Genomic DNA, 18,180 nt, shown 5'->3' with positions numbered 1-18,180 from the left:
GACCCATTTGGACCAGTTAGAGACCAGCTATAAGAATCTGACAGAGAGGTTCTGTGGTCAGTGCAACTCAGTTTTTCTTCATTGTTATAGTATCATATTGTTCATCATTAATCTGAGCAAATGAAAGAACAGTTGCTAACATATTTGTTTGTGTTAGAATCCCATGGATTTACATTTGGTGGTGGTGTGTGTTATTACATCTCTACTGTGAAGAGAACCTGGGAGAAGAGCAGGGAAGACTGTGAAAAGAAAGGATCAGACCTGATGGTCATAAAGAGCAAAGAAAAACAGGTGTGTGTGTGTGTGTGTGTGTGTGTGTGTGTGTGTGTGTGTGTGTGTGTGTGTGTGTGTGTGTGTGTGTGTGTGTGTGTGTGTGTGTGTGTGTGTGTGTGTGTGCGTGTGTGCGTGTGCGTGCGTGTGTGCGTGCGTGCGTCACATATTCTACTTCATGGAAAAACAAATCTGTTGTACGGTTTGTGCTTCAATAACCAGAAGATTTTCTCTGCAGGACTTTGTTGTCAGTTTAAACCTGCAGAATGTGTGGCTGGGTCTGACTGACAGAGAGGTGGAAGCAACATGGAAATGGGTGGATGGAACAGAACTGACCACACCAACGTAAGACTTATCTTATTGATCATTTCAACAAACATGTTAAATACACTCCATATATTTAAAAAAAAAAAACAGCATTTTTCTAAATGGTATGAAATGCTATAATAAAATACAAAAGTACCACACTGTCGATATAAGGCAATTCTACATGTTTTCTATTTCACTATCCAGTTATTTGGTGTAATTATTAGAAAACAAAATATTTAGAGTGAAAAAACATCATTGTAAAGTATCATGATGAATTAAATGTCCATACTTCTCCAGGTTCTGGAACCCTGGTGAGCCTAATGATGGTGGTGGTCAATGGGGAGCAGAAGACTGTGCTGAGGTTTTTGATGTAGGATGGAATGACGTGCCATGTGATGATCCAAAACACTACATCTGTGAAATAGTTTTCTAGTGAAATCATATGCACTCACTGTAGGAATGATGTTATGATTTATTTTCATTATTTGGCTAAAGGGGAGCCAATAGCAGTGGTTCTCAACATGTGGGTCCCCACAGGTCGTCTCCAGATGACAGTGAAGTTACAACGCCTACACTCTAAGTCTAAGTGCTTGTCAGTTCAAATATGATTATTTTGGGGGGGTCACAGCCTGAAAAGGTTGAGAACCACTGGCCTATCAGAATGTGAATAACAATCTAACAGCCATCTGTTGTGTTTTAATACCATGTTCATATATTATAGATGAATGAAGTGTGTTGATTCTGATGGAACTGGGTTTCTTAAAACGGTGAACATTATCACACATGAGTCAAATTATACACGACTACAAATCATACTGTAAGTTATCAGTTACATTTTATCCTACTATAATTCTAGTAACCTCACGGTGGTAGGTAGCTTCTGTCTTGGGTGGCCTCTTGATCAAACTGCGCATGCGTCGTTGCCAGGTTTCGCGAGAGAAACAAACAGCAAGGTCTATGAAAACAAGGCCAAACCAAACGAACCCTACAAGCAACGAGGTCTATGAAAAGAAGGCCAAACGAAGCTCCTTCACACATATACCTTGCCTCTTGGAAAACAGCCGATCTACAAGCTCACAACGCGTCCCCACACCCACCTGCACTTTCACAACCAACGCCAAAACACAATACCACCAATATTGCCCCTAAAGCGCTTACAATATGCCTACATGGCAACTACAGTCCTTGAACACCATAGACCCGTCCACTCTCTGACTGCATTTACTGTGGAAAGTGGAAACACAGAAGACTTTTTTTCGCACACACGATGCAAATACGCACACTTTTAGATCCAGTCCTATTTTGAAAGTCTGCGTATGGGGGACTCACGTATCCGCCCGCCTGGTGTAGCTGCTATCATTGATAATCACTTGGATCTAAACAAACGCGCTGTACGATCTCTCTCTCTGTGTGTGTGTGTGTGTGTGTGTGTGTGTGTGTGTGTGTGTGTGTGTGTGTGTGTGTGTGTGTGTGTGTGTGTGTGTCTGTTTGCGACGGGACCCGGGGCAAACAGACACACCTCCGCCCGTGGGGAGGGGTGACCGCGGGGGTTGCCGCAACGGGACCCACGGGGGGTGCCGCGGCGGGACCCACGGGGGGAGGAGGGGGGCCGCCACACGGGACGCGCACGGGGGAGAAACCGCGCGTCAGGACGTGCATTAACCCCACGTTTGCAACTACTTTCGCCTGCGCCCGTCACCGGGTATGGTCTAGTCATAAATAATTTGTCAAATCATTGTTTTTTTTTAGACCAGGAAGTTGATATAGATTGTTGCATGTACAAAAGTGCTGTAAAAAAAAAAGAAAGAAGAAAAAAAAATGTATTCACACATAAACTAACATTTTATCAATGGTTAATAATTCACTCTCACATGTATTACTCTCTGTTTTTCTTCTGGCATAATATGAGATTTATATAATTAACATTTGTAAGGAGCATCACGCCGTATAGGGTCAGCTAGCAGGGCTTTTGGACTCATAGTCCTGTTTCTTGTATAATCTCAGCTTTTTTTGTATAATCGAGCTTTTTGTGTTTTATCCTTTTGACAGAAATGTACTGATATGGTCAGGTATATGCATTTGTGTCAATAAAAACATAAATCAATCAAAAATCATTAAGTACCCGTGTGTGTTGTGGTCCCTACGGCTGTGTTTGGCATTTGATCCATATCCATAACTTCTAGGAACAGCATGCAGGCATGCAACCACTGAGAAGTGACCAACTCCAGCTCTATGACCAGTGCCTTGATGTCCCTAACATACTGTACTCACATTTCTTACTTGAATAAAAGTATCAATGCTGCAATGTACTGTAGAAATTATCTGTTACAAGTAAAAGTCCAGAATTCAAAATTGACTTGAGTAAAAATACATAAAAAATACTTTTAGTACCAAAAGTAAAAGTACCTATTATGCAGAGCGTACGATTGCACAGGTTTCAAATGTATACAAATATTATTGAAAATAGCAGATCTACAAGCTCACAACGCGTCGCATCGCGACGCGTTGTGAGTTTGTAGATCTGCTATTTTCAAATAGCCACATTTGTTATAGGGCTGACTGAAGTGTAATGTATGTTTTGTAATAATAATCCAAAGCTACAAAGAAACTAGTTTTCTAATAATTGTAGTGGTAGTAAAAAGTACAATATTTGCCTCCGAGATGTAGTGGAGTGAAAGTAAAAGTATAAACATTTGTAAATACTCTAGTAAAGTAAAAGTACCTAAAAATTGTACTTAAGTACAGTACATGAGTAAATGTACTTAGTTACTTTCCACCACTGTGTACAGTAGTACATACATACTGTACGTCTATTATGCTGTTAGAGCTAGTGAACTGATAAGGATCAGTGCACAACCACATCAGTTGTGTTTATTGGAGTGTCCAGCCAAGCTGTATGCACCACTTCCAGAAGTTAAAGGGATAGTTCACCCCATAATTACTTTTTTCTATGGATTAGTCAAGCCATGGAGACTTGAATTCATAGATTTTTTTAGCTTTTGTCTCATTCCTAATCCAATAATTTGATGACCGGCAGCGGTTCCAGTAGGAGACACAAAGTGTCTCCTTTGTGTCTCCTACTGGAACCGCTGCCTACCGGTCCACTGCTCATCAAATTATTGCCTTAGAAATGTGACAAACACAAAAAATATCCATGAATTCAAGTCTCCATGGGGTGACTAATCCATAGCAATTTTTTCCCCCTGTGAACTATCCCTTTAAACCCTGTTTTATCTCTACTCCACTCTGTCTCAGTATCTGCAATGTGGTGGTTAAAGATCGAGGACACTGAGGTAATCCTTTAATATATGAGTGAACAAAAACAGACTCTCATAACACAATGTAACAAACCTAATGTCATCATTATGCTTCAATTCAGATCCTAACCTGCTCTGCATGTCATAATACTGTAGCATCCCTATTGTGGGTCATATTAAGCAACATTCTGCAAAAATAGCACATCTACAAGTTCCACCATGTGTTGTGAGCTTGTAGATCACCTATTTTCAGCAAAGAGGTTTGGTGTGGAGGAGGGAAAAGGAGTGATAGACCCCTGGGAAATTAGAGTGTGTAAAGAGCCAGGTCAGGTCTAGGTAAGTGACTGGTTAAGAAAGAAGTGTCTCAGTACAAAGTCACATGGGTCAGATTCTGGTCTAGATCAGTGGTTTTCAACCAGTGGTCCGGGGACCACCAGTGGTCCTTGAGGGAGTACCAGGGGGTCCCCAGTGAAATGAGTTAACATAGCGCCACAATCATTTTAACCGCTTAGCTTTGGCCATTCAAAAAATGCAGATCTACAAGCTCATAGCGCGGCATCGAGTGCCACACTATGAGCTTGTAGATCTGCTATTTTTGAAAAACCTTAAAAAAGTGTGCTTATCTTTGAATATTTATATATTTTTAAAGCAAAAATGAACTGATATCTTTGCTTCTGGCGGTCCCTGGCACAAAACATTTTCAAATGGTGGTCCGCGGCCAAATGTATAACAATTTAGGGGTCCTTGGTATGAAAAAGGTTGAAAACCACTGGTCTAGATGTATCTGTGCAAAACACTTGGTTTCCACATTTCTGCACAACGTGAACATATATTATGTAAAGCATGTTGGTATTGTCTCTCCACCACCAAGTCTTGTCACATTTCCGTGTCAGAGAGGACTTGAAAACCGTTGCTAGAAAACTTCGGTCTGTCTCTCTCTCTCTCTCTCTCTCTACAAATAGATAATCTATACAATATCAAATATTTACTAATGTGTATGTCAGGGCTTTGTTCTACAATTATTAAGTTACAGTTATTATCTGGCTGTCAGAATATCCTGACTGCTTAAGGGACTGTGCGTTAAAGTTTGGTATTGCTCAACAGGGGGGGGGGTCATCAAACTTTTTTTTAGCACGGGTGGGACATGTTTTTTTATTTTGGCTTTAGGGGGATCATGCAATTTTCATTTGTTGAATTTTGTATTATTTTTTTTTTTATTGTTTTGTTTTCCATACGTGTTAATATTCCCTTATTCATATCAGGTTAACCCTGTATGGTGACTTTGACTTGGTATCTCCCACTTCTGCGGACGCAGTGAAGAGGAGAGAGACAGTGTTGCCAGATGGGGCGAATTTAAAAGTAATTGGGCTGGAAAAAAAATGCATTGGGCGGGTTTGGCTTGTTTTTAATATATCTGCCAGGTTTTATTAGCCTCACGTCACCAAGCTCTGATTCAGAGAGAGAGAGAGAGAGAGAGAGAGAGAGAGAGAGAGAAAGACAGAGACAGAGACAGAGACAGAGAGAGAGAGAGAGAGAGAGAGAGAGACACACACACACACACACACACACACACACACACACACACACACACACACACACACACACACACACACACACACACACACACACACACACACACACACACACACACACACACACACACACACACACACACACACACACACACACACACACACACACACAGATCATACCATGTGCTTTATTGCTGCTTATGACCATCAGGTCTGATTGTCACACAGTAGTGTAATTGCACTTGCCCCAACCCTTTTAATATGCCTAATGAAAGGATCCTAAAGCAATCATCACAATATCTCTACAACAACTGTGTGAATGATTTAGTACAGTTTTTTGTTGTTGTAGTTTTCTTTTTATTGAAATACTTATTTATGCTTGTTCCCTTTAGGAACAAGCATAAATAAGTAGGGGACAATAACTTCCTTAAAGCAGTTATAAGATAGGCTGCCGTGTATTACTTATTATTACTTCACTGTTTTCGTCAATAATCTTCCTCTTTTGTGACTCTTGTTTTGCAACAAGCTGTACCAGGAGTTTAGTTTGAACATGAACTAGAATGTCTGAGGACGTGTATGCCCTGCCAGACCTGACCAAGAAGGTCAGACATGGCCAAAGAGAGAGGAAGGTAAACTTGGAGGAGAAAGGAGGGAATGAAGACAGAGGAGAATGGGAAGAGAAGACAGTAGACATCTATGACACTGCAGACAGCCTTAAAGTTCACGATCCTAACCCCGGGACACAGCAGGATGCGGTACAGAAGAACACAGCACAAGAGAAGCATGGAGGTAAAAAAAAAAAAAAAAAAAACATGAATAATAATAATAAAATACTATAATGGTTTAGTGGTGGAAGAAGTACTGACATATTTTACTTAAAGAGGTGGTGCCATGGTTTTGAACTTTTTCTGTTTTTCATGTGTCTATGAGGTTGATAGAACTTCATTAAGCCCCCTGGTGGTGTTTTTATGTCTTCTCTCACTATTTTGAGTTTCTTCCTGGAGGCTGAAACCTTGAGGGTCAAACGTGCCAATAGAAAAACAGCGCTTTAATGACAGTAGAAATATACCCTCCCCCTCGTTATCATAACACAACAGGTGTGGGCATGAGGAGGAGGAGGGACTAGGACAGGTGAGTGGTCTTGTAGGAGGAGGCGGAGGGACTGGTTCAGGTGGGAGGTGCTAAGGTGAGAACCAGGTATACTTAATGAACTGGAGGCGTGTCCACATAAAAACATAATTTTAAAACTTTCTGTACACTTCTTTGAAAAAAAATCTTCCTCCTAGTATAACCATAATACCTGATGATCATGTTTTAGGGGGAGAAAAAACATTGAAAATCACGGCACCCCGTCTTTAAGTAAAAGTAGCAATACCACAATATAAAAATACTCTGTTACAAGTAAAAGGCCTGTGTTCAAAATGTTACATGAGCGAAAGTACAAAAGTATTGGCAACAAAATATACTTAAAGTACCAAAGGTAAAAGTACTAAAATGTTTGAAAATAGTTGTGAGCTTGTAGATCGGCTATTTTCAAATAGCCTGTGTATAAAATACGGCTAAAGTGGTTAATGTATGTTCTATAATATAATAATTGATATCTGCAAAGTAACTAGTAACTAAAGTTTTCAAATAATTGTAGTGGAGTAAAGGTACAATATTTGACTCTGAGATGTAGTGGAGTAGAAGTAAAAGTATTGAAAATGTACTTAGTTACTTTACACCATTGTAATGGTTAACTAACACATGGATGTTACACAAGGGCAGTGGTGTAGTGGTGTCTAGAGAAGTGGGTATACTCTTATTTTGCTAAATAAATTCAAGGTGGCCTGTGGCCCAAGGAATAGCACCCTGTGTGAAAATACTCTGATACAGTGACATGTACTCTGAATGCTGCCAAAAATTATCATATTTATACTTTACTTTCCACGTGACCAGATGAGAAATAACATTAAGTTAGGAAGTGGTTAGGAAGTGGTCAGGAAGTAGTTAGGCGTTAGGCGTGTTTTGGGGCGACTGTTCTTAAAAAAATAATGTTACAATTATGGGGACATGCCCTCTGAAGCAGACTTGAGCCATGAGAGACACCGCCAAGGGTGAACATGCCATGCTGTGCAAGCAAGCACCGCCTTCTACAGTATGTGCAATTTCAAGGCAGATTATAACTCATTCCCACCATATTATTATGCAACTCGGAGAGTGCCGAGTCAACAGCACGGCAATCGCACCACTCAGCCCAGGCACTCGCCAGCTGGGCTTACACCTTGCTCGGGTGTGCCTCATGGTGCTCAAGCCTGCTTCTGTCAGTGTGCCTGTGTTGTTTTCGAGTGAAGTCGTGCAACTCAAAAGATGGGAGTCTGATTCAATCTCAGGTGCACGAGGCTAACAAGGTGGATACGGCCTGTGCTCTAACGGGTTTAGGTTGGGTTCCTATCCGAGGCAGCGCACTGAATGTTTGAATTCTTGAAGGCTCATGATCTGACTGGTTGTGCACGAGCGCGTAGTATGATTGGTGTGCTCAAGCGCGTGATATGATTGGTTGTGCTCGAGGGTGGTGCTTGCACAGCCTGGCAGGCTGACCAGTTTCCAAGTCAACGTCTTAAGGCCGGCATAGTTGTAGTAGTAGTCACATCAGTTTTACAACAGTCTGCCAAAAATAAGGTTGTTCTGAAAAAGTCAGGAGCTGTATATGTTGTTATGTTGAGCACACAATAACATTAGGCTTGTAAACTGAAGTTGCCATCCACAAGTTATTAAACAAACTCATGTGACACAATGTTGCTTTATCAGTGGAAATGGTAACCTGGTTAATATGTTTAGAGAAAGTATTACTTCTGTATCTGTTTCAGGACAAGCAGGATTTTAGGTTCTATAGGGAATGTCCTAAATTATGTCTGGTCACCAGGTGTGTGTGACCCCATAAAGAACATTTACTGTATGAACTTCAATGTGATATTGTTCACTTACACTTATCTACAGTATGACTTATTACATGTCATACTGTAGATGTTGACACATCAAAGGAAGAAGTACAAAGTTCAGTTTCAAGCTACTCTATCATGGCAAGATACTATTTTGTCAATTAAGAGCATCAATTACTTTACTGTTTTTCTTAATGCTTAATTGTTAAAAGGTGTCTGTTATTTAGTTGGCAGAGTAAAACTCTTTAAACCTGCTCAAGTAGCTTAACCTCATATATTTGTGTTTTTCAGACGATGACAAGACAAAGAAGAATCTCTTCAGAGTGGCTGGGTTGTGTCTGCTGTGTGTTCTCCTATTGGCTGTCATCATTGGCCTGGTCATACACCGTGAGTGTCATTCTATTAACAGTATCTTTATTTGACTCAAAAAAAGTGAACTGGTGTGAGGCGAGCAGCAGACTAGCAAATTGACCATTTTTGGAGGTAAGGTGGCGTATCTTTCCCTGCGCGTGTGTGTTTGGCATTTTGTTGACTCGTCATGCACCCTTTTGAGGAGAGGTAGCCTAGAGTTAGGGGTGTGTTTGTTTGCAAATCATTAGCACACTAGCATTTTAATACACGGTTTGTCTCCTCCCCTTTCTTAGTCCACTTCCTCCCGGGTGCTTGTGTGTTTATTCCTACTAACAACAACACTACATGTTTAGGGCAGTGGTGCTGACAGAATCTATTTTGAGAGATTACCTCCAATATAACATTCACGTTTTTAAAAGTTAAACATTTAAAAGAGTATAAAATATACAGTAGCGGATACTGTATATTTTATACTTTTTAAAATGTTTACTGCTACTGAGTAGCTTATGTTAAAAGTATTTGTGGATTTATATTGGCCTACTGGCAGCGACAGCATGCACAAGAAATGTGGTGCTGATTTACTAGATTAATAGCCACTGTTGTTGAGGCTTTTCCTCTATAACACTGTGTGTGGAAATGACCAGTACTGCACATCCTTGTGAGCACAGTTAAAGGCAATGTAAGGAAAGGCAATCATTGTTAGTCATGACTGAATCCATCTGCAACAGCATGCCTGAAGCTGGCAACGTACTCCAAACCAAGTTTTTCAGCTTGGTGAAACAATGTTTTCTGAGGACTAAACGGTTTTATACTTGATGTGGCTTTGATGTATACAGTATAATGTATGATTTCACCACGGATCTTTGTTTACGTCAGCCTCCAAAGTGCTTTGGAGATTTTGCCATTTCTGCCGAGAGTCACATTGGACAACATCGTTCTCTCCATTCATTAATTCCTGTCTGGTTGTTTGTTGTCGCTTTGTAGGCTACCTCCTAACCTCCTCAGCCAACCATTCTTCAAAGCTGTCAGTGACGGAAGAAAGTACTCAGATGTTTTACTTAAGTAAAAGTATCAATACCCTATTGTAGAAATAGTCTGTTACAAGTACAAGTCCAATATTAAAAATCTAAATAAGAAAAAGAGGTTGCGCATCAACAATGGGTTTTCTCAGTGGAGTGCTAGACCCATAGTCAGTATACATATCAAAAAAAGGAATTTTAAAAAAAAAAATCCAAAAAGGTAGCACATCCAAAAATGTCAATTAAATGGAGGACAAATTACTCACATTTCCACTTTTTTATTGGCACACCAATAAAGTGAACGCTTACGCGTTTCGGCTATGAGCCTTCCTCAGAGCATTAAAAATCTACTTGTGTAAAAGTACAAAAGTATTGGCATAATCGTAATCATCAAAATCTACAAAATAACTATAGTAACTATAGTAAAAGTACAATATTTGTCTCTGAGATGTAGCGGAGTAGAAGCGAAATGAGTGAAAATTGGAAATACTCCAGTAAAGTAAAAAAAATACCTAAAAATTGTAAGTACAGTACTTTACTTTCCACCACTGAAAGCCGTCCATGGTTGTTGGCAGATTGCAGAAATATACTGTAACAATATAAATCACAAGCACAACTTGAGTTTCTGACCAATCACACACAACGCTTGCATTGGTGTGTATGCAGTGATGTTCGGTTCGGTGCAAGAACTGCATACGAACTTTGCAAGGCAATGCATTTGTTTGTTTGTTTGCTCCACCTCATTTTGTTCTTATTAACCTGCTGAACTTCATTTCCGCAAGGAGAATGCTGCAGCCTTTATCCAACCATCTCACCACTTTGCCCCGGGTACCATTCTCCTGGCCAGAAAATATCAAACGTCAGCGCCTCACACCAGTTCACAAGTTTCCCCAAAATAGGGCCCTTTGTCACATGGTCAAATGAAGATTTACTATCAGAACAAATGTAAAGCTCATCAGTTTGTTGATTGTTCTTCTTGCAGATGTTAAACTGAAAAACAACCTGACCCAAGAGTTAAACAAGATAAAGACCAGCTACAACAACATGACAGAACAGAAAGACCAGTTAGAGACCAGATTTAACCACCTGACTGTAGAGAAAGTCCAGTTAGAGACCAGATTTAACAACCTGACTGTAGAGAAAGACCAGTTAGAGACCAGATTTAACCACCTGACTGTAGAGAAAGTCCAGTTAGAGAGCAAAAACAACAACCAGACTAAAGAAAACGTCCAGCTGCAGATCCGTTTTGACCGGTTACAGAGCCTGACTGAAGAGGTGGGGAGGCTTCTTTGTGGTCAGTGAGAATTACTATTTTCCTTCACTGTTACAGTATATCATGTACAAAATAACTGTTAATAATAATCAATAATTAAACATTTTTTTCTGTTCTTGTTAGCATCACATGGATTACATGGATTTACATTTGGTGGTGGTCTGTGTTATAACATCTCTACTGAGGGGAAAACCTGGGATGAGAGCAGACAATACTGTGAAGACAACAACTCAACCCTGATGGTCATAAAGACCAAAGAAAAACAGGTGTGTGTGTGTGTGTGTGTGTGTGCGCGCGCGCGCGCGCGCGCGCGCGTGCGTGCGTGCGTGCGTGCGTGCGTGCGTGCGTGCGTGCGTGCGTGCGTGCGTGCGTGCGTGCGTGCGTGTGTGTGTGTGTGTGTGTGTGTGTGTGTGTGCGCGAGGGTTAGTGTCGAAGTGTCCTTGAGCAAGACTCTGAACCCCTAATTGCTCCCAATGAGCAGGTTGGTGCCTTGCATGGTTTCCTCCGCCATCGGTGTATGAATGAATGAGTGAATGTAATGCACAATCTATGTAAAGCACTTTGGATAAAAGCGCTATCTAAATGCATCATTTACCATTTTATATTCCACTTCATGGAGAAACAAACCTATTGTACAGTTTGTGCTTCAATAACCAGAAGATCTTCTGTCCAGGACTTTGTTGTCAGTTTAAAGCAGAGACTGTGGCTGGGTCTGTCTGACAGAGACCAGGAAGGAGAATGGAAATGGGTGGATGGAACAGAACTGACCACATTAGAGTAAGACTTATCATCTTGTTCATTTCAACATTTTAAATACAGTCTACACAATGAAATGCTATGATAAAATACAAATGTACCACACTGTCGATATAAGGCAATTCTACATGTTTTCTATTTCACTATCCAGTTATTCGGTGTAATTATTAGAAAACAAATATATTTAGAGTGAAAAAACATCATTGTAAAGTATCATGATGAATTAAATGTCTATACTTCTCCAGGTTCTGGAACCCTGATGAGCCTAATGACTATGGAGGAGCAGAAGAATGTGCTGAGGTTAAAGGTAGAGGATGGAATGACATTCCATGTGATACTCCAAAGCGCTGCATCTGTGAAAGAGTTTTGTAGTGAAATCATCATTTCACAATGTATTAGTTGGTGTGTTGGTACAGCTACATGATGGCTGTGTTTCATGTGGTAGTTTGTGTTTGCTTTGGTTTGTCTGACCTTCAGTTCAACCCAATACACACTCACTGTAGGCATGATATTATGATTTATTTTCTTTTTTTGGCTAAAGGGGAGCCAATAGCAGTGGTTCTCAACATGTGGGTCGGTCCCCACAAGATTTTTTTTTGGGGGGGAGGGTGGTCCCCAGATAACAGTTAAGAGACAATTTAAGTAGCCTTTTTAATACCTAAAATAAAGCAAAGAAAAAGACCATTGCTGCATCAAAAGTAATCAACACACTATACAAAAAAAACTGGTCAAACATTGGTTGTGAAAGAAAGAGGCTACATTTTTGAAAATAACATGCTCACAACGCAACGCGAGGCTTGTAGATCTGCTATTTTCACAATATTTATCTGTGGAACCGAGTCAAAGTAAATGTGACGCCTCAACTCTTACATATCCAAGTGCTTGTCAGGGTGGGGGCTCCCGAGTTCAAATATTATTATATTTGGTATATATATATATTATGTTGAGGGGTCACAGCAACTTCACATAAACTAACATCTTATCAATGGTTAATAATTCACTCTCTCATGTATTACTCCCTATTTTTCTTCTGGCATAATATGACATTTAAATCTATAATTAACATTTTTAAGCAGCATCACGCCGTATAGGGTCTGCTAGCAGGGCTTTTGGACTCGTAGTCTTGTTTCTTGTATAATCTCAACTTTTTTGTATAATCAAGCTTTTTGTGTTTTATCCTTTTGACAGAAATGTACAAGTACTGTATATGGTCAGATATATGCATTTGTGTCAATAAAAACATAATTCAAACAAAAATCATGAAGTACCCTTGTGTATTGTGGTCCCTTTAGTTGTGTTTGGCATTTGACCCATATCCATAACTTCTAGGAACAGCATGCAGCTAGCCACTGAGAAGTGACCAACTCCAGCTCTGTGACCAGTGCCTTGATGTCCCTAATATACTGTACTCACATCTTTACTTGAATAAAAGTGTCAATACTGCAATGTAGAAATACTCTGTTACAAGTAAATGTCTCAGAATTCAAAATTGACTTGAGTAAAAGTACAAAAGTATTGTCGTCAAAATATACTTATATAAGCAACAAAAGTAAAAAAGTAAAAGAACCTATTATGCAGAGTGTCCTATTGCACGGGTTTCAAATCTATTTAAATGTATACAAATATTTAGATAATTACAGATCTACAAGCTCACAGTGTATCACATCGTGACGCGTTGTGAGCTTAGATCGGCTATTTTCAAATAACCTCATTTTTTATGAACTATCCCTTTAAATCCTGTTTGATATTTACTCCACTCTGGGTGAGTTTGGAAATTGCACAGCGGAGTGCACTTGCCTATTAGTTTGTATTGGCCAGTGTGCTCAGTGCTGTATTTCCGAACGTTCCCTCTGTCTCAGTATCAGTAATTTGGTGATCAAAGGTCGAGGACACTGAGGTAATCCTTTAATATATGTGTGAACAAAAACAGACTCTCATAACACACTGTAACACACTGTAATAAGCCTAATGACAAGATCATTATGCTTCAATTCAGATCCTAACCTGCTCTGCATGTCATAATACTGTAGCATCTCTATTCTGGTCATTTTACTAGGCAACGTTCTGCAAAAATAGCACATCTACAAGTTCCGGCACACGTTGTGAGCTTGTAGATCAGCTATTTTCAGAGAAGAGGAGTGATAGACCTTAGAAATTAGAGAGTGTACAGGGAAAAAGTGGTCCAAGTACAGAGCCAGGTCAGGTCCAGGTAAGTGACTGGTTAAGAATGAAGTGTCTTAGTACAATGTCTCATGGGTCAGATTCTGGTATAGATTTATTTGTGTAATACTTGGTTTCCACATTTCTGCACAACGTGAACATATATTGTGTAAAGCATGTTGGTATTGTCTCTCTCACCACAACTCTTGTCACATTTCCGTGTCAGAGAAAACCGTTGTATAAACATCTATCCGTCTGTCTGTCTGTTTGTCTGCAGTATCTACGAATAGATAAGCTATACAATATCATATATTTACTATCAGGGCTTTGTTCTACAATTATTTGTTGATTATTTTTTTTATTTTTTCATACGTGTTTGTACTCCCTTATCTATATCGGGTTAACCCTGTATGGTGACTAGACTTGGTATCTCCCACTTCTGCGGACGCAGTGAAGAGGAGAGAGACAATGTTGCCAGATGGGGCGATTTTAAAAGTCATTGGACTGGAAAAAATAGCATTGGGCGGGCTTAAAAAAGTTTGGCTTGTTTTTAACATATCTGGCAGGTTTTATTAGCCTCACGTCACCAAGCTCTGATTCACAGAGAGAGAGAGAGAGAGAGAGAGAGAGAGAGAGAGAGAGAGAGAGAGAGAGAGAAAGCTCTTAGTTTTTATTTGAATTAAGAGAGCACATACATACTGAATATCCAATATGCGCACACACACACACACACACCTTGCCCCAACCCTTTCAAGCTTGTCCAACATAATCAAGGCTTGTATGTCAGTCGACATAATACCCTGCAACAAGTGTGGGAATTGTTTAATACTGGGCTTGTTGTTGTTGTTGAAAGAAGTTCTGCTTGTCCCCTTTCAATTCAAAATGGAACAATCACTTTCTGAAAGCGGTTATGGATAGCGTAGCGTGTATTTATTACTAAATGAGAAGTTAGCAGGAACCATGAATTAATAAATGACAATTACTTCACTATTTTTCATCAATCATTAATCTTCATCTTCCTCTTTCGTGACTCTTTTATTTCCTACAAGTTGTACCATGAGTGTAGTTTGAAGTTGAACTAGGATGTCTGAGGACGTGTTACACGTGTATGCCAACATAATCTATGACACTGCAGTCCCTGGGACCCAGCAGGATGCGGTACAGAAGAACACAGATCACCAGAAGCATGGAGGTAAGAAACTAAATACATTAGTTACCTTAGTTAAATATGTTAGTTATTATATCCACAAAAGCGTTTTTTGTTAACAATGTTGCCTGCCGAGGAAATTTTAATTGCCGAAATGTATTCGCCACCTGTGCGATGTAGGGGTTAGCTAATCAGAATCCGAAGAATCGCCACACAACACTTTTCAGTTGATCGGGTTTAAGGGACACTCACAGCAGAAGAGGGGCAGCGCGCTGCTCTTATCTGATAAAACATATATTTTGTACACTGAGTGGAAGCCACGCCTTGTAGTTGAATATTAATTATTATATTTGAATGTAAAAAACAAATTCAATTTTTAAGGAATATTCCATATTCAAATATAGATTTACCAGCCCTAGTATATACTAACATTTTGCTAAATACATTCAAGCTGGTCTGTGGCCCAGGGAATAGCACCCTGTGTGAAAATACTCAGATACAGTGACATGTACTCTGAATGCTGCCAAATATTATCATATTTGTTGCCAGATTATACTTTGAGGTGACCACAGACCACAGTCCAGGAGGTGCACGCACATCCACAATGACTACGGGTGCTGGATAACAAAGACAAATAACAAAAATAAGAAAAAATCTGCACATCTCCCAGAAAAAGTTATTATAGTGGAGTATAATACAACGTTTTGACCTCTGTGGTCTTCTTAAGGTAGCCTGCATTAAACAGAGCATGTAGGGAGAGGCATATATAGAGAAAAGCAGGCAGAGCTCGCTTCAGTCAATGAATGACACCTGGGACACCACCACCTTTTTCACACTACAATAGTAGCATCAGTGATTTAAGGAAAACTATTACTAATAAGATAATTAATTAGTCAAAAGGTACAGTAGGTCAGCAATCAGTGTCAGAGTGGGCAACAATAAACAAGCTGCAAATATTCCCAACCCAATAGATACTCAGAAAAATAATATGAGTCTCATACAAAGTGCCACTGCCCCTAAAAATGTCCACAGTACATAAAAAATGCCATCTGAAATTACAGTAAAGAGGAACAGCAGGAAAAAAAGGAACCATAATAAATCTGTCTGTCATCTTCTCCTTGGCTTCCTGCAGCTACATATCAGTGCATCTGTCCGTATCCTTTTATGGGTACTTGGAAAAGCTCTATATAAATCTGAGCTATTTTATTATTTATATGTTTTCGTTCTCGTCCTTCCGTGTGTCCACCAAGCTAACATTGGTCAAGCTTCACGTGACACGTGACAATATGTTGAAAGGGTGTGCTTTGATTGGCTAGCAAGACGCATGATGAAATAGAGATCTATAAATAGGTGTGTCACTTTGAAAGACTATTTATGTCTTTCGAAGTGAGGTAAGACAGGATTAATCAGGAACCGAAGGAGTGTCAGACACGTGTCAGACGAGGCTCCCAGAAGAAACACATCTCCCCCGTTCAGGCTCTCAGCGAGTTCAAGGCCATAGACTCCTTCTAAAAAGAGCATCACGAAAACACAAGCAAAACAAAACACAACTAGAAAAAGTGCTCCTCGGAGCACAACTCTCCGCTGTTGGGAATGTTGGGAATGTTCTATCTGTATAAGTGTCCTATCCGTCCTGTCTGTATAAGTGTCCTATCCCTCCCGTCTATATAAGTGTCCTATCCGTCCTGTCTGTGTAAGTGTCCTATCCAATTGTTACAGTATCCGCCATTTCTCAACCATTTCGTGATTGTTCCTGTCTTACCTCACTCTTACCAGACTTGTGTTGGGAATGTTGGGAATGTTCTAATTCTTATGTTCTAACTGTCCTATCCATCCTGTCTGTATAAGTGTCCGATCCGTCCTGTCTGTATAAGTGTCCTATCCGTCTGTATAAGTGTCCTATCCGTCTTGTCTGTATAAGTGTCCTATCCGTCCTGTCTGTATAAGTGTCCTATCCGTCCTGTCTGTATAAGTGTCCTATCCCTCCTGTCTGTATAAGTGTCCTATCCGTCCTGTCTGTGTACTGTAAGTGTCCTATCCGTCTGTGTAAGTGTCATATCCCTCCTGTCTATATAAGTGTCCTATCTGTCCTATTTGCCAATTATGTATCAGCCATGCAGCCATTTCGTGATGGTTCCTGTCTTACCTCACTTTGGCAGTGGCAAAGACACTGCCAAAGTGATGCCATGTATTTATACAATATTTCACCGTATTGTCACGTGTCACGTGAGGCTTGACCAATCGGTGTGTCATATTTAGAAAGTGAAAACAAAACTCTCCTACGGAGAGTAATGATGATGATGATGATGATGACAACAAAAATTAAAAGAAGTTTGAAAACTCCCTTTTTACTTTGTGTTAACCCGCCTCCATTTGCCCTGTGTGGGCTTGGTGACACCTCAGGAGGACTTGAGTACCTGCTAACTGCCACACTACGGCTCCCATGAACTCCCTAGACCTGATGGTCAATGGGCAGGCCAGCACATGCCCAACACTATTTTTTTTACTTTCCCTTTTTACTACTGGCGGAGACCTGTGCTCCGAGGAGCACATTTTCTAGTTATTATTGTCATGGTGACTCCAACTTCTGCTATCTTTAACTACACAAGAAAACAAAAAGGTTGTATATGGTATATACGCTGTTGCTGCAACTTGCCTTTAACACATATACTGCCAATCCCGAGATATCTCGGGACATTAAATCCACCCGTTACCTGCGTATCCCGAGATATCTCGGGATCGTCTTTTTATGTGGTTTAATAACGAAAAAAAAAAATGTTGGTACCATCCTTGATTTTTTTTTTCCCCATGACGCTTCCCACCCATCCTATGAGAAAATTTCCGACAACCGTTTCCGGTTCGTTTTTTATCCTGAAAAAACAGTTTTTCCCTGGTTTTGGCTAAAGATCATGATTTTCACACGGTTTAAAAAACGAATGGTAAGCTCCGGTTGTATTTTCTTTTCTTTGATCGACGAACGGTTATCCTCTTTGTGTTTAAAAACGATCTGATAGCCGATCGGAGGCTAAGCTAATCTAAGATGGCCGGTGGGGAAACGTCACAGCCACGTCACAGCCAAACGGATATGACGTTTGCAGCCTCTTTCAGCGGCCCATACCACAGAAGAAGAAAAAGGGAAAAAAGTGTAAACATTATGAGGGCTCGTACGTCCGTCGTTGCTGTTT

At 40.2% G+C, this 18,180-nt stretch overlaps 1 protein-coding gene across 1 annotated transcript; it reads left to right on the top strand.

The window, feature by feature from the left end:
- Nucleotides 1–5,928: 5,928 nt before the first annotated feature.
- LOC311065377 (uncharacterized protein) lies at nt 5,929–12,260 on the top strand (the record flags this gene model as incomplete). The annotated part of the gene is made up of 6 exons (XM_084085700.1): nt 5,929–6,157; nt 8,581–8,676; nt 10,642–10,953; nt 11,056–11,198; nt 11,606–11,709; nt 11,934–12,260. 6 exons carry the CDS (start codon nt 5,929–5,931, stop codon nt 12,058–12,060), a joined length of 1,011 nt encoding a protein of 336 aa, XP_083941826.1. The 3' UTR covers nt 12,061–12,260.
- Between the last annotated feature and the right edge of the window lie 5,920 nt (nt 12,261–18,180).

This window comes from Gymnoscopelus microlampas (assembly GCF_963454915.1).
Source record: "Gymnoscopelus microlampas genome assembly, chromosome: 2".
In the NCBI taxonomy this organism is placed as follows: domain Eukaryota; kingdom Metazoa; phylum Chordata; class Actinopteri; order Myctophiformes; family Myctophidae; genus Gymnoscopelus; species Gymnoscopelus microlampas.
The sequence above is the reverse complement of the archived record's forward strand: the minus strand, read 5'-3'. Positions and strand labels throughout refer to the sequence as shown.